The sequence below is a fragment of the Staurois parvus genome, unplaced genomic scaffold, assembly GCF_062004578.1.
Source record: "Staurois parvus isolate SC_StPar_1 unplaced genomic scaffold, SC_StPar_1.0 ptg000155l, whole genome shotgun sequence".
NCBI classification, from domain to species: domain Eukaryota; kingdom Metazoa; phylum Chordata; class Amphibia; order Anura; family Ranidae; genus Staurois; species Staurois parvus.
Window position 1 is genome coordinate 25,308,188 of NW_028317951.1, and position 17,996 is coordinate 25,326,183.

At 40.2% G+C, this 17,996-nt stretch overlaps 1 protein-coding gene across 1 annotated transcript in view; it reads right to left on the reverse strand.

The window, feature by feature from the left end:
- The window catches only part of CCDC39 (coiled-coil domain 39 molecular ruler complex subunit), a 72,796-nt gene that overhangs the window by 41,646 nt on the left and 13,154 nt on the right, over positions 1-17,996 (reverse strand). The window contains exons 3-11 of the mRNA XM_089675558.1: positions 15,440-15,586; positions 14,903-15,061; positions 14,729-14,821; positions 14,229-14,357; positions 9,139-9,330; positions 7,401-7,504; positions 7,150-7,282; positions 3,575-3,769; positions 1,606-1,770 (exon numbers count right to left, since the gene is read on the reverse strand). Of these exons, the coding sequence (XP_089531684.1) occupies positions 1,606-1,770; positions 3,575-3,769; positions 7,150-7,282; positions 7,401-7,504; positions 9,139-9,330; positions 14,229-14,357; positions 14,729-14,821; positions 14,903-15,061; positions 15,440-15,586 (1,317 nt within the window). The remainder of the gene's footprint in view (positions 1-1,605; positions 1,771-3,574; positions 3,770-7,149; positions 7,283-7,400; positions 7,505-9,138; positions 9,331-14,228; positions 14,358-14,728; positions 14,822-14,902; positions 15,062-15,439; positions 15,587-17,996) is intronic.

Genomic DNA, 17,996 nt, shown 5'->3' on the forward strand with positions numbered 1-17,996 from the left:
GCATGGATCTATGTAGACTGCATTAGCCATTGTGTAAGAAGATAATTTATGTTCGTATCACATATGGCGGCATTTCTCCCTGGGTATGTGACTCGCGTGTAGTATTGATTTATTATATTTGGCAGACTCCTTGATATATTATACCGGCCCCCATATCTGTCTGGGTATCCATCATTCCGCCGGTCCCGGTTGTCCTTGCCATCCATTCCTTATGATGTTTTTACTGATGTAAGTCACTGCAAGTGAATGTCTCAAGTAATGAATTACATTAGTTATGTACATGTGATTATTTATGCTCTCTGTTTTCATTTATTTAGAACACTAGTTTCAAGTTCCTGAAGAAGCGATCTTCATTATGAAACATGTAAAGCTCATTACTGTGACCTTCAGGGAAGAGACTGGGTGTTGGAAGTTTATGACCAAAGTCCTCCCCCCCTTCCATTGGGGGCTGTCTCTGCTCTCGCAAATGCATCACCCACTGGACATGATTGTTGGTTATTGCTTAAGCATTTTATAAAAATGTTTCTAATATTTAATTTTTTTCTGCACAATAATAAAAGATATTTAGTATTTTAATTGCTGTTTATGTTACCTAAAAAGTCCATGTGATCCTATTATGGGATAGGGGTAGTACTAGCAATCGAGGACACAGCACAGGTGTATCTATACCCACCCCATATGTTGGTGTGTTCATACACATTGGAGCAAAAAGTCAGCACTCGTTTCTTAGGGAGGAACAAAAGCTGTCAGGATGTATTTGTTAACCTGCCCCATGGCAGTTTGGTTGACAGCTGTCAGAAGCACTCTAGTACCTGTAATAGTTATCATTCAAATCATGCCTTGGATTTAAACTGTTAAAGTGGTTGTAAACCCTTACACACCCAGTGAAGTGACTGGCCTCAGGTGACACACAAAGATGAAAAAAAATTACTCACATAAGTTGTATCTGTTTATCTGCAGTCCTATGTTTTCTACAGCAATTCAAAGTGCAGAATTTACAGAGCTAGTCTGAACTTTGAGAATAGCAGAGGGGAGAGGAGCTGAAGTTACACTCTGTAGAGTTCAGCTAGAGCTGATTGGAGGGAAGGGACACACCGACTTTCATACAACTCACAGGAACAGAGCTGAGGCTGTCAATCACAGGCTGTGAGCTGGAGCTTTTTTTTTTTTTACTTGGTGTCAGAAGTGACTCATGCTGATAGCAGAGAAATAAGGCAACAGACAGAAATTAGACTCAGTGCTCTGGATTCAGACAAGTACACACTATATAGGGATATGCTTTGTTCATATTACATGCCTGACGTATACAATGCTTTAGGTATCTGTCATCTCATGTCTACAGGTACTCTAAAACCAATTATTGCAGTGTATATCTACTAGTGAAGAAACTGCCATAAAACCGAGGTGTGAAACTTTCACAGAATTAAAATAATTGTGAATAAATTACTGAAACTGGTTCATGGGGTACAACTGTCCACAATATAAAATAATGGGATGACAGTACTGCATCAGAGAAAAAATAGGATACCCCAATGAACATTTACATAGAAAAAGGTTTCATGTATGTGTTCATTTTAAAAATTACTAGTACTTTCTTTAACATACCTGAAGCTTTTTGTGTTGGGTGTTTAAAATATTAAGAGAGGCTTTGCGTTCATCTAATGTTTTTGTAAGTTCAGATACTTTTGTCTCCAAGGCGCGTTTCTCATCTGTGTTGACGTCACCTTTTAAACGTGATAGCCTGCGCTCCAGCTGCTGAATCTGGAAATCCTGTACACAATAATAAAAACACATGCTCACAAATGCTACATAGGCACAAGCAGTTCTATGACGAGTTAGATTGTGTGACTCACAATGAAGTGGCTCCTGCTCAGGCTAACAAGGTCTGATTAATTGAATGCCACGGACTAGTGAGGGTGCAGGCTGGAGAAAGGTTCATCTAGGGATAGCCTGGCCACCGCACACCTTGCCTGACCCAAATGGTTAGCAAGTAAAAGAAGCCTCAGCTCACTTTATCCAAGCCATGGCCCCAGCATGTTTTGTCCCGCCCCAGGGCTTAATCATGGGAAACTATGATTAAGCCCCGGGGGAGGGGCGAAACATGTTGGGGGCATGGCTTGGATGAATCAAGCTGAGAATGCTTTTACTTGCTAACCACTCGGGCCAGCCACGGTGTGCGGCGGCCAGGCTATCTCTTCGTAATTCCGATTACTGGTTACAGGCTAGTCTACTTTTTTCCATCTTTACATGCAGAAAATTGCAAATACACACCTAACAACTCTGTTTAAAGCAAAGGCTCCTGTATGAGAATATCGAAATGCTACAATTTTGGCTATATATATATATATATATATATATATATATATATATATATATATATATATATATATATATATATATATATATATATATATATACACACACACATATATACACACACACACACACACACACACACACACATATATACACACATATATACACACTGCATGTTGAAATGCATTTTTATTACAAAATATATGAAAAATATTTTTAAAAATACATTTCAAATATACTGTTATGTCGTTTAAAAAACAAATCAACATTTTTGGAATGCATTTACAAATATATGTAAAAATATATGTTAAAATGACTTATGTTGAAATGCGGTTTTTATATATTACAAAATATATGAAAAATATATTTTTTTAAATATACTCTTCAGACTTTTTTTAACATATATAAAGTCATTTTAACATATATATGCATTTCAACATGATATATATATATATATATATATATATATATATATAATAAAAATTTTGAAATATATTGAATATGGCCAAAATTGTAGCATTTTAAAAATATGTTAATATATTTGTGAAGAATATTTTTAAAGTGTATTTCAAATATATTTTTCTTCCATGTGGGATGTGATGGACAATCCCCGTAAAGTAAACCAAAATGTAGGATTTTTGTAGGCACTGTAAAATACTTTTCTCAGAGTCCATTCAAGGACACAGTTTAGCAATAAGGAACCCAGGGTTACACTGCCAATAAACACTAGGCATATAGAAAACTGGAGGTCCCTTGAAGCTTTAACCCCTCAAACCTGCTTAGCTGTAGCAAGCAGTCCAAAGACCAGAGCAAATGGGAGACTATAGGGTGTAAAAGCATTACAAAAATTATATTGGTTATTGCTAAACACATATGGACATATTCATGTCAACATCAACCAATATTTTACACCTTTAATACCAGTCAAAGAGCACTCGCTACCTCTGCATATATTTAAAATGTGATTTCAGGAAGTTCAAAAAATTGTCATGTAAAAGTATATATTTTTTTAAATAAGACGTTATAATCATGCATGCTTTATAATGCAATTATAAACTTAAATACTTTATGGTAAATGTTACATACCCACATTGTCTTTTCATATGCTTGTTTATTATTAGGCTTTTTTCCAAGCTACCTTTCTATATTTGAAAATATTTCAATTATGAAAAATGTCCTGCATGTGGTTAGCTTTCTCTAATCACACAGCAGTGGCATTTAAGGGATTTAATGGTTGAAAGCCAGCGTGGTTTTGTACCTGATTGTAAATGATCCCCTGTTGCTTTAAAGCATGTAGGTCAAGTTTTTGCAGTTGACTATTAAGGTTTCTCAGCGAGACCTGACTTCCACTAATTTCTGATATCATGTGCTTTTCTTTTGTCTTGTATTCATGCAGCTCCTGCGATTTCTTGAAATGCTGCTCTCTTATTTGTTTTAGCTGAGCTTCAAGATTCTGTGGGTACAAATGGCAAGATTAAAGTGGTCGTTTTGCACAGTATCTGAACAAAAGACATTTCCATTTCTTTGCAGTCTGCTTTAAGGGAATAGCATAATTCTATCACCGATTGTATTTTAGATTTATTGCTCAATTTATTTTTTTTTCTAGTACACATTCATGGTGTGAACTAATGGTAACAGAATACATTTAAGTAGACAATTTTGACCTCAGTCAACAATTTCAAGCTTATTTGAAATGGCAAATGTTCAAAATACACTATCCTATAGCAATCTATTAGCAATAATCCTTTCCTCTACTGAAGAAAAATGAAATTGGATTAGTTGCTGTGAGTTTCTCTGTGAATGGTCTTAATGAATTAAAAGATCATTACCTATGGCACTTTCTGCAAAGTATTTGGCAGTCTACCCACATATAGATTAGCCCCTAGATGCACAGTAAGAATGTGTCCACCAGAAAGAGAATACATACCAATAAAGTGTCAGTACTGATAAAGGCATACATCAATGGGTGCCATCACTTTAATTTCTTACTTACTGTAAAAACCTTAAGATTTAATCAAAAAGAAACAGATTCTCCTGAGCTCTCAGTTTGGAAAACCAATAGTGAATCATGTGTCATGGCTATAATAAAATGATTGTTGTGACAAAGATTTTATATAAATAAAAAATATAAAAAACATCAGTATAAAAACCATACAAACTATAAAAAAATAAATATAATTGACCCAAACCCATTGTAGATTCCCTTTAATCGTAGAGACAATCATGCTTCCCAGGGTGCTACAGCAATTGTCTGCCAGTCCAGGTCCAAAAGCAAGTCATAGATGATGTGCAGGAAAGAAAATCGTTCGATTCCTCTATCAACACTGATATGGAGCTTGATATGGAGTGCATGCTAGAAATTCGACATGCTGATTGTACACAAGTTGATCAATGGTTTGACTTGGGTACAATCAGCCTGCCTATACATGGATCAAATCTCGGCCAGTCCCTGCTGAACTAGCCAAAATTTGAACCATCTGTGGCTGACTTAAGCCCACTATGGACACAGTAAAAAAAAAAAAAAAAAAAATCAGTGTTAACTAGTTGCCGACCGCAGATAGCCAAATGACGGTTCTGCTGCCGGCCAGTTCTGGGTGATGTGGTAAAAGGCCAATCACAGCGGCCTTTTACCACGTGATCAGCGGTGTCCAATGACACGCTGATCACAGGGAAATGCAAGTGCCGGTTCTCGGCTGCACTTTCCTCACGCTGTCAGATCGTGAGGAAAGTACTGCCGAGAACCGGCAGTTGTCAGAGCAGGGATCGGCACCGATCATCAGGGCACTGCTGATCAGTGCCCTGATGATCGGTGCCCAGCAGTGCCACCCACAAGTTCCGCCCACCTGTGCCCAGCAGTGCGCCAACTAGCTCCGTCTACCTGTGCCCAGCAGTTCACCCACCTGTGCCCAGCAGTGCACCCACCTGTGCCACTCTGCAGTGTCACACACCTGTGCCCAGAAGTGCCACCTACCTGTGCCCAGCAGTGCCACCCACCTGTGCCCACCCACCAGTGCTGCCCACCAGTGCCACCCACCAGTGCAGCCCACCAGTGCTGCCAGTCAGTGCCCAGCGGTTGTGCCAGTCAGTGCTGCCAGTCAGTGCCCAGCAGTGATGCCAGTCAGTGCCGTCTATCAGTACCCATCATCAGTGTCACCTATCAGTGCCGCCTATCAGTGCTGCATATTAGTGCCGCCTATCCGTGACACCTCATTAGTGCTGCCTATCAGTGCCCATCAGTGCCGCCTATCAGTGCCCATCAGTGCTGCCTCATCAACGCACATCAGTGAAGGAGAAAAATTACCTGTTTGAAAAATTTTATAATAGAAACAAAGAAACTTTTTTTTTTCAAATTTTTTGCATTTTTTTATTTATAGCGCAAAAAGTAAAGCGCCCAGTGGCGATTAAATACCACCAAAAGAAAGCTCTATTTGTGAGAAAAAAATTATCAAAATTTCATATGGGTACAATGTTGCATGACCGCGCAATTGTCAAAGTGCGGCAGCGCTGAAAGCTGAAAATTGGCCTGGTAAATAAGGGGGTATAAGTGCCTGGTATACAAGTGGTTAAAGCATGCTTACAGGTCAGTATTACTTTGTGAATGGGCAGCTTCCTGCTGTACAGACTACTGCTACAAGCAAATCTTGTTTCGCAACAGCACAATCAGTGTAGCAGGTTACCGACTGTTGATAAGCAAAATACGCCTTATCGCAGGAGGTGTTTTCCAAGTCATGCTAACATTAACAAAGGCCTCTTCAAGGCTTTTTTATATAGCACTTCCCAGAAAATTAACGTGGTATTGAACCCAAAACCAAAAATGTAATATATTGCAGCTGACCAATCATTAGATGTGGAGACTGCATTAGTTTTCTCTCTTTTACCCTCTGTTTTCACCTGGTGATCTGGACAGTAACATCTCCTGTATTAGAGTGCCACCACTCTGGATAAATGAGCACCGTAGGAACCTAGATTGTAAGCTCCAAGGAGCAGGGCCCTCCTAACCCTCTCCCGTTATATTGTAAAGCGCTGAGCAAACTGTTGGCGCTATATAAATCCTGTATCATAATAATAACTTTTGCACAGCAGCATTGTCGGTCTCGGGGGAGGGGAGTGTTAAATGGACTAGCAAAATTAAATACACTAACAAACTGAAGGAAGCAAAACTCCAGCTAATACCATATAGGCAGCTACAGCAACAGTTTTTCCTTTAAGGATACAGGTTTTACATATAACTAAATAAAAGCTGCTAGTGTTAAATGGTTTGTCTCCATCCATATAAACTAATAAGCTCTCTGTTGGAGAGCTTGTTCTTTTGAAAAACAGAATTATTGGCTGGATCACCAAATTAAAATAGAAGAAAGAAAGCCTAAAAAGAAAAAAGTAATGCAACCATCACATCTAAGAATGGGTAAGCTGCAATATCATAAATATTTGTTTTTGGGTTTAATACCGCTTTAAGTCTTTTGATTTCAGTTTGCGATTAAGTACATGTTATGTTTGCCTTTCAGCATAGTAGCTTTATATCCTTATTGCCACTGTAGAACAAGGGATCTGGGTCTGATTTCATTAAGAGCACCATAAGCATGAAGACTTCTTGGGTTTTCTCTTTCTCAGCCTGGTAAGGTATATGGTTCTCTAATGCATTTGTGTCCCAGGTAAAAGCTGGAAAGTTGTATGTGAGCTGGAAACAGTTTTTTGGCAAACACACACATACACACACCGTAAGCTGTACCAATCTTTCATTGTTCCGACTCCTGTCAATGAGGTTGATTACAACAGGTTAGTGCACACCAGTAATCTTTGTACTGCATTAATAAATATTCCAAAGAGCCTTACCTTCACTGTTCTCTCTTGTTCTTTCAGCATTTCTTCCATACGCTGTGCCCTTTCCTCCACACTCAGTGCAGACTCAGTGACAACCTTCAACTTTTCGGTCAGGCCTTTATTATATTCTTTTGACAGATTTACCCTGAAAAGAACACATTCAGATGTGAAATCACATCACACTTTTAAATGATCATTTATATAGGAAAGTACAGATTTGCGATATTGCAAAAGCAGGCACATAATAAGAGTTCTGTACTGACCTTTCGTCTTTATTCCTGAGTTCTTTCTTAAGATTGTTGACTTGAACTCTCATTACTTCTAATTCAGTGGCTGTTCTATCAACAGTTCCTTTCAGAGTATCCAGCTGTTAATAAGAAAGAAAGTTAAAGTCGCTATATGTGGCACATCACAAACAAAAAAAAAAAAAAAAAAAGTTTGAATGATGCGAACAACTTTTTGAAATGGCAGCTCTACCTGTAAAAACAAATTCAATACTGGGTATATGAATACCAATACATATTAAATGTGTTCCAATACAGTGGGCTAGTAATGCTTTAGGCACCGGGAACAACTGTCCAGAAACCTAGAGCATTTCCACATCTGTGGCCACTTTCACTGCATTCTATAGTCATGCTCCTTCCCTAAATTCTGCTAAACAGACAGCTGTATTCTCCCTTAATCAAGGGAATGGACATGCAGCTAAAAATCTCAGTGGTGTACTACTGAAGGAATAATAAATCACTGGGTACATATGCATTCACACAAGTTTAAATTAATTGTACAGGCAAGTCAATTTTTACCTTAAAGTGGTTCTAAAGCCTTAAAACAGAACTTTATCCTACCCCCCTAAATCTGTCTTCCATACCTACCTGATGCCGAGTTCTGCACAGGAAGGATACTCACCCACCCAGTGGATCCAGCATTGTCACGCAGAGATTCCCCTTCTCTGAAGTCGGCACTTGGGTCCTGTGCCGCCATCTTCTTCCAGGCTGTTATCAGGAGGCACAGGCACTCCTCCCAATGATGCGTTCCCTTGGCCCGCCCCCTCCTGCTCTAGTGAATGGATGCTCCCGACACCTCTAAGGGTATCCATGTCACATATCCTGAAAGGCACCAGGGTGACAGGTGACATCATTCATCTAGGCAAATGACAGAAGAGGGGTTGGGAAGAAATAACTCTTGATAAAAAAAACAAACAAAAGGAGGAAGAAAAAAAAAAGGGCGGGGGGGCATGGGATGGAGAAGTGGAAATTAGTCAGGAAGGATGTAGTTCTGCTGTAAGATTTTTTTACCTTAATGCATTCTATGCTGTAAGGTAAAAAACACTCTGTGCCTGTACCCATCTAGTTCAATAAGAATCTGTGGTAGCACCCACCTTAGCAAAATGTTTGCTTCACCCCAGCTGATTTCCAACAAGGGCTGAGACTTCAGATAGCCCTTTGCATTCCTGCACAAGTTGCAGGCCAAATAGACAAGTTGTCAAGGGGCCCTAGTAGATACTAAAAAAATGGAGCAGCTTTGTGAAATGTTCATTGAAGTGGTTCTAAAGGCTGACATTTTTTCTACCATCATGCATTCTATGCATGAAGGTAAAAAAAAAAAAACAGTGTGCAGCTCCCCTCTCACCCCACTGTTAGCATAGATATAGGAATCTTTTGGATTTCTTTAGTTCAGCCTTCAGGGTGTACTAGGAAAATCTATGCATGTATGGCCAGCTTGATTCACTGAGCACCTTGCCTATAGCATCTGCAAATGTGTTGGTACATCTATGATCCTCAAAGTAATGGATTTCTGGCAGTCAGGTCACTGACATTAAAGTGTTTTCACAGCTAGCACTACTTCACTGAATTACTGGTACAAGATAAAAATAAAAAACAAGAAGATGCTGTATTTCTGTTACTATATAGAAACTCTCAACAATATCACACCATATCTGCTGTTTGTAAGCCAGTTCCATATGTTTCATCTGCACGGTTCTCTTTTTATTTCTGATGTTACCTCATCTTGTAGATTGTTCCGCACAGCCTCTTGCTCCTGATAGTCCTGTCTCAGTTTGACTGCTTTTCTCTCTACGATGTCAATCTTTTTCTCAAATTCCTTGTTATTGTCGATTTCACTGTTCAGGAACTGGATTTTCTCCTTGATTGTACTTTCTCTGTCTCTTAGCTCTTGCTTGACCTGAGCTAACAGCTAGGAAAAGAAAGATTAGTGTTAAGTAGCTGCATTCATTCAATCGCACACGTACACTCTATAATGTTTGCAGGGGACTGTGCAGTGCTTGCAATCAGAAAATATTTGACTTCATTTTTAAAGGGCCAATCAGCAAAAAAGGAGAGTGAGCTGGCAAGCATGGCAACAAATGTGTGGATTAGCAGCAGGTAGTGTCTGTCCCCTGGGTGAGTTTGCTTTAAAGGAGAAAAAGAGCCAAAGATTCTTTAGCCCTTTCTGTCCTGGGGATCACAGGAATGCACTTCGTTCTGCACTCCTGTGACCCATATTCAGATGGCAGTGGGCTTTAGAGTCACTCAGCTGGTTCAGATTCTGGAGAGATCCTCACTTCAGTCTTGAGATCCTCCGAGATGCCTGGACTGGCAGCTGGCAAAGCCTCTCCGGGAGCCACTGGGAGCCTGAGCCAGCTGCTCCTGCCCCCTCCACAGCCTGGGGCTCCAGTGAGTGCTGGAGGGGCAGAACAAAGAGCCGTTGGCTGACAGTCACTGCTCTTTGCTCAGAGAGGATCCAAGAACTGAGTGATCAGTGGTATTTGATCAGTTCTTGGTGTACACCAGGCGGGGGAAAGAGGCAACATCAGACAGATTCACTGAATTAAGGTAAAGAATGTCTTCTTATTTGTATGCCCCCTCACCTTCCCCCCATGCTTATCTGAGTCCTCACTCGATCCAGCGCTGTGCCCGTCTCTAGCAGCTCTCTCCTCTCTCTCTGTATTCAAAGGAGAGACAGGCAGCAGCGAGATCTATTGGCTTCTGCTGCTGTCAATCAAATCCTGCTTGGGAGCGAGCCCACATGTGCACTCCCGGAGAAAGTGGCTTCCTATGGTGGTGCACGTAGATGAGGAGGAGCCAAAAGCATCAACGGAAGACCCCAGAAGAGGAGGTTCAGGGCCGCTCTGTGCAATACCATATCACAGAGCAGGTAAATATAACATGTTTGTTGTTTGAAAAAAATATCTTAGCCTTTACAATCATATCAAAGGCTAGTCTACTGTGGGAGCATCATGGGATTTGGAACTCCCAACCTTCAGCGGACTCCAGGCCAAGGTAAAGTGTGTGTTTTTCCTTTTTTTTTGCTTAAACTTTATTTTTCACTGCCTTTATTTATTTATTGCAGGTATTTATATAGCACCACAAATTTACAAAGTGTCTTGTGATTCACATCAGTCCCTGCCCTCAGGCAGCTCATAATCTATGGTCCCTCTCCAACATGCATACATACTCACATACAACCAGCATGTGTGTGGAGTGGGGAAAGAAACCAGAGTACCCAGAAAAAACACATACAAGCATAGGGAGAACATGCAAGTTCAATGCAGAAATGTTCTTGACTGGGATTTAAACCAGGAACCCTAATGTGCAAGGCAGAATTGCTGACTATTAAGTCCCTTTTACTGCCCAACGGTTTTTTTTCCCCATACTACCCAGCCAGTTTTGTATTTAAGATACATCTGCCACACTACACAGAAAGGCACTGTTTCCGATCTAAACTTTATGGATGTAGTTTGTATTACCTGTGTTATCTGGCTGCTCACTGGACAATGATGCTGATTCATTGTGCATTTAGTAGCCAAGAGACTGAAACGCAAAAAAACAGGAGTGACACCTAAAGAAAAAATGTGTATACGAGCGCACCTAATTGCAGCAGCTATACATCAGGTTACCATACACCATGAAAATACCATAAGTCAAAAAATGTAGCGCTACAAAAACACAAATATACCAATGAAGACAGATAGGTGATTCACATGAGTAAATGTCTAAATAAATAAATATGACAGTTCATAAAAGGGGTGACTTTTAGTGATTTCTTCTCTGTCCTGCACTGCTGGTGCTCAGGCGTTGTGCAAAATAGTGCTGAGAGAATGCACACTCACCAGAACACCCAGGAAAATGAGCGTTTAGTAATTATATATTCCCCTTTAGAGACATCAGCCGGTCAGGATAGGATAGTGTACTAGCCTCCCTCACGAGCTCCTGGAGGATTCTGTGTGGTCCCTTGATAGGTAGCCTGTGGACTTCTCCCTGAGGACCGCATACGTTCCTTACCCAGTGATGGCTGCAAATGAATACTCCCCAAGGGAGTCAAAACAAGGACGCCTCCATAGTGTAGTAGGTGATAACAGAGGTTTTATTACATCTAGCATCGAAAGTACACAGCGGTGTATACAAAAACGGACTGACCGTCCAGTGGTAAAGATGGCCGCCGGAGCTCCACGATGCTCCGGCGGCGTGACGTCACGGCGTTCCTGGCTCCTCCAAAAGGAGCCAGGAACGCCGTGGAGCTCCGGCGGCCATCTTTACCACTGGACGGTCAGTCCGTTTTTGTATACACCGCTGTGTACTTTCGATGCTAGATGTAATAAAACCTCTGTTATCACCTACTACACTATGGAGGCGTCCTTGTTTTGACTCCCTTGGGGAGTATTCATTTGCAGCCATCACTGGGTAAGGAACGTATGCGGTCCTCAGGGAGAAGTCCACAGGCTACCTATCAAGGGACCACACAGAATCCTCCAGGAGCTCGTGAGGGAGGCTAGTACACTATCCTATCCTGACCGGCTGATGTCTCTAAAGGGGAATATATAATTACTAAACGCTCATTTTCCTGGGTGTTCTGGTGAGTGTGCATTCTCTCAGCACTATTTTGCACAACGCCTGAGCACCAGCAGTGCAGGACAGAGAAGAAATCACTAAAAGTCACCCCTTTTATGAACTGTCATATTTATTTATTTAGACATTTACTCATGTGAATCACCTATCTGTCTTCATTGGTATATTTGTGTTTTTGTAGGAGTGACACCTGCTTGGCTGGGCAATCTGGCAAACAAATGTGAATCACAAGACACAATTATATTGCCTTTTCCAAATAAGACAGTTGCCATATATGTATTTTAACTGTATTTAGTTGTTTCCCCTTAAGAGAAAGGATGAGATGATGTAGTCCGAACTATTTTCGTTGTCCCAGCAATGATTGATGTACATTATTCTAGCCAGCTTAACAGTGAAAACCTAAGAGAATCACAGCAGTTAATTATACGGAAATTGTAATATATATATTTAAATAACCAACATGCCTTTGCCACCCTAACACAATAACAGTACTTAGTGTCAATTCCTAAAGCGTTAAGAAATGCTATATACAGTAATCCAATGTACAAAAGTTCCATGGACGTCACCAAAATAATTGTAAATGTCGATGTATAATTATGTTGTCCTTAGCTATAAAATCATATATATATATATATATATTTTTTTTTTTTTTTTTTTTTTTTTTTTTAATCTCTATATCCATACGTACGCATTGGATTTTATAGCTATGGACAACATAATTATGCATTGACATTTAAAGTAGCTACACAATTTGCCTGTGTAACTGTAATGGTGCCAGTGGGGTAAACATACTCATTCATGTGACCACCTTGTGGCACAGAGATGTGAGTGGTCCATAACTGTGGGTGTAGGATTGTAACTTGCTGAGCATTTCACTCCAATTCACAATGCATTCCATCACATCCTCCCACTCTAGCTGCGCATGCGCACCCACGGGGGGAGCGAGGAAATCGGTGGTGCGTGGTGTCCCTGGGACACAGCGGATCACCGATCACAGTAAAGAGCCGATGACACAGGCTCTATCGTGATCAGTTGTGTCCAATCACAGCTGAACACATGTAAATAGGAAATTCCAGTTATCAGCAGTCCTCTCCTCACGCTGACAGCACGGGAGGACAGGAGAGCCAGTAAGCGGAATTCCTCAGAAGGGACATCTACACTGATCATCACGGCACTGATCAGCAGTGCCCTGATGATTAGTGTAGCCCCATCAGTGTCACCAGTCAGTGCCCATAATTGCCACCTGTCAGTACCCATCAATGCCACATACCAGTGCCCATCACTGCACATCAATGCCACATATCAGTGCCCATCTGAGCTGCCTTTCAGAGCCAACTATCAGTGCCAGTCAGTGCTGCCTATCAGTGCCCATCAGGTAGCCAATCAGTGCAAGTCATTGCCGCCCATCAGTGCCGCCTATCATTGCCCATTAGTGCCGCTTAACAGTTCCAATCAGTGCCGCCTATCAATGCCAGTCAGTGCTACCGATCAGTGCCTATTAGTGCCGCCTATCATTGCCATATATGAGTGCTGCCTTTCAGTGCCCATCAGTGATGCCTGTCCATGCCAATCAGTGCCGCCTATCAGTGCCCATCACTGCAGCCTCATTAGCACACATCAGTGAAGGAGAAAAATTACTTATTTACAAAATTTTATAAACAGACACTAAGAAAAATTTTTTTTTTTTCACAATTTTCAGTCTTTTTAGTTTGTTTAGCAAAAAATACAAACCCAGAAGTGATTAAATATCACCAAAAGAAAGCTCTATCTGTCTCAAAAAATTTTTGTTTAGGTACAGTGTTGCATGACCGCGCAATTGTCAAAGTGGGACAATGATGAAAACTGAAAATTGGCCTGGGCAGGAAGGGGGTAAAAGTGCCTGGCAGGCAAGTGGTTAAAGAGGGTTAGAAAATGGAACACTGGTTTTGTCTAGATTGACAATTAAAATTAATAATCAGCTGATATCAATTAGCAATATTACCAGCAATAAGGTCTGTACGTAGGCTGGTTCTCACCATACATTATCCAATTTTCTTGTACAATTTTCCTTTAGATTTACCCAAACCATGTAATATGAGGTCAAACCTAAACACTTTCAATTTGTATCAACTAGGCAGGCCCTTGCACTACATAGGTGGAGGTAAAGCTAAAGGAAATTGAATAAGAAAATTGTATAATGTATGGCCGGCTTTAGAAAGAGATGCCACCAATTTTGTTGTAAAAGAAATGAAATTGCAGATTTTGTACCAGTGCATATTGGTCAATTTCTTTGTCCCTTTTCTGCATCTGATCGATCGTGTTCTCCCACTGCTGGATCACCTGTTGTCTTTCTAAATGTGATTTGCGGAAATCTTCAGCTGTCTTGTCCAGCTCAATCTGTAACACAAGAGAATGCTTTCTGTACATCATGTTTGAAAATGTGACTACTGTACTATTTAATGGAATACGAAAAAATATTATTACAAAATGATAAATTACTGTTTGGTTATAAATTATGATGCATACAAAAAAAATCTCATCTCCAAAAAAATTCAGTTCAGTTGACTTACTACAAATGTTTTTACCACAACTCTAAACCAAGTTTTTGCTACTTGAAAAAAAAAACAGAAAAAAAAAAAAAACACGTGAGCAGAGGACTAAACAATTATAAAAAAAAAGTCTTTTGACAAAAAACAAAAACAAAAAACAAAACAAATTATAAAAAAGTGTTTTGTAATGGTGCAACATATGTATGATAAATAATATACCTGTGCAGTGATGGTCTCTGTCAGTTCATTGTCTAAACGCCTCCGTTTCTGGTTAGCTTCCACAGTCATACTTTCAATCTTCAGTGACAATTCCTACAGAGAAACATTCAATATTACTGCTATTATACATTCAGCTATATACAGGTCACCATAACAAAACATAAAGTTGCTTACCCTAATTTTCCCTTCATCTTTTTGAGCGTATTTCTGAATGGCAACAGAATCTTCGTCTTTACGAGCGGATTCTTTCAACCAGTTTTCCAGATCCTTCTGGTCCCATTTGAGTTGACATTTCAGTTTCTCCAGTTTCTGAGTGGCCTTGAATATGTTATTCTAAATAACATAATTAAGAGGTTAACGGATGAGAAGTATAACCTTGATGTTATAAACAATTAAGATGCGTTTAATTAATGTATTTGCTATGTATCTTTTTAGCAGAAGCAGACAGTTTATAGTATAAAGAAAACAATGTATACGGACTTTGAATTCGTTTCTTTGCATGCCGCCTCTTCCACTGCTGAAGAGTACAACATTTCATCGTATTAACATATCCATTATTTTCTTCTATTATAGCTTAATGATGTGCTCTACATTAAATTACATTGTGTAGACACAATGCTTACTTCTTTAGTAAGCTCCTTTGTTCAAATTGCTTTTACCTTGAGTTTATATTTACGCAGAACGGAACAGAAATCTACATATAAAGCTTACTTCTTGATTATTTTTCTTTTCCCTCAAGGATACCAGCTCCTTTTCCAGACGTTGAATTTCTTGCTTTAGACGCCCCGTTTCCCTTTCAGCGAGAGTTTTAAAGTGTTCTTCACTTTCAATTTCTTTCTCTCTGGCCCTACAAAGAGACTGGAATAACAGTTTTTATATTAACAGCCCCTGTCTGTGTTATTGGGTACATACAAAACTACAGGAATAACACAAAGCAAAGAGGTGTTTTGTGTAAATGTTTTTTACTTCAATGTTCTACTGCTTTCCCCAGCTCTCAAAAGAGGTTTACCTTCAGCGGTAGACTAGGAATGCAAATATTTCATCCATAGAATAAGCACAGGATTACAAAGAACCTTTGAGATGTTAGGTCCTTGGTAACTGTTGGAGGCCATTTACATTAGAGCAATGCAGCACAGAAAACAAATATATATTTTGGTTTCATTGTGAGATTTTTTTGTATAGCCAAACTTTTTTTTTTTTTAGTTTTGGACAGAGAATGGAAGGGTTTCAAGCAGAACTAAACCCTCCTATCCTTTACATTCAAGGAAGCTGCCATCTTAGCCTCTCATATTCAACTGCCATGGTGCTGCATGTGATCAGTTATGACACCAGGCATTTGATGGTTTGACAGTTTAGTTGAGAGCACAACCAAATGTGACAGTTATATTCCCGAAACGTGCCAAGAATATAACTGTATTTAGAAACTGTTAAATTGATAGGTTTAGATCAGGTTTAAATCCTTGAGTTTAGTTCTGCTTTAAAACCCGGCCAGTTTGTTCTTTTGCCGTTTGTGAACCACTGGGTGAATTTCCCCTCACCATCTGTTCCAGAGACACAATACAGGAAACCACCAAATATGAGGAGAATTGAGCTCTGATATAGTTGTCCCCAGGACAGCTGTCCCCATTAAAATATCCCCATTACCTGTTCTAGGAACAACTCTAAAATATGGGTTTTATCCTCATTTTCTGTCTCAGTGACAATGGTCATTAAGACAGACTAGTGGATCTCCCGGGTGACGACATCACCAATAGCAAAAAAAAAAAAAAAAATTACATAGGGTCTAACCCTATGATTTTGCCTACAGATACACTTCAAGACCCAACTCCATCCAAAACTTTTCTTTAGTTTGGAATAGAAAAGAAAAGAGTTAGCACTTCTGTCTGAATTCTGTTGCTGTCTATGACCTTGTTGGGGAAATCTCCCTTCATTCCTGTCCTGGTGACATCAAGACAGGAAGTAGGTGAATGGATGTCACTAAGACAGAAAGACAAAGGCAGCAATAAAAATCTGACGGGCTTATGTCCCATCCCCACTTACAATGAGCTCAGCACATTTCTGCAGTAAACAACCTTGCACAATACACTTTGGCTACAGACAAACATATCGCTAGTATCAGAAGGAGTTTAATATTTCATGATTTACAAATGATCATTTGGTCTTCACAGATTAAAGTGGAGCTTCACCCAAAAGGGGAGCAGGTATCTGGTTTTGACAGGTACATGCTCCCACTTCCAGCTCAGTTCGCCACGGCTAGTTTGGAATGTTCGGCTCTCTCCTTTTCCCCCCCACAGTCTTCTGGGACACTTCACAGGTCCAAGAAGACTACAGGACCATTCACAAGGCACAGTGTGACTCCCGTGTGCACAGTAGGAAACCAGCTGTGAAGCCGCAAGGTTTCCCGGTTTCCCTTACTTGCTATGCTGGCTCCAGGAACCCAGAGGATAGTGAAGAACTAGCCTGGCGAAGACAACGCTAGACCTCTGGATGGGTAAGTGTCCTTATATTAAAGGTCAGCAGCTATAGTATTTGTAGCTGTTGACTTAATTTTTGGGGGGGAGCCTGGAGCTCCTCTTTAAACTCATCTTCTCACACAGCTAAACATCTTAGAGATGACTACTATAAAAACAATCATGGGTCAACATAAATTACACTAAACAATTCGTAGTAGAAAAAAAAAAAAGATTGGTCAAAAAATTTAACATCACATAATGTTATCATGTGTTTTTGGTTGATCGTGTTCCTCAATTTACCCGGTCTAGAATTAAAGATGAAAAGAAAGGAAAAGAAAGATTATTCGTTGCAGCTCAGTACTAATTAGTACCATAGAGGTGTATAGGTGTTGTGAATACAAGGGTTAGTATTATGGCGTAATAAATAAATTAATTAAACATACATTATTATTATTATTATACAGTATTTATATAGCGCCAGAAAGGTTTGCTCAGCGCTGTACATTATAGTGGGGGACAGAACATGAGACAATACAGTAACAAAACAATACACGAGGGGTTTGAGGGCCCTGCTCTTTCGAGCTTACAATCTAGGAGGGAAGGGAAAGTGGTACAGGAGGAAGTGGCTGTGGGGGATGGAGTGGTAGGAGGAGTGGAGGAGATCAGCTGTTAGGTGAGGGTGGGGTAGGCTTCCCCAAAGAGATGGGTTTTCAGGGTGCGCCTAAAAGGTGAGGAGGGTAGGTGACAGTCTGATGGATTGGGGTAGTGAGTTCCAGAAGATGGGGGAAGTCCTGGAGAAGTCCTGCAGTCGGGCG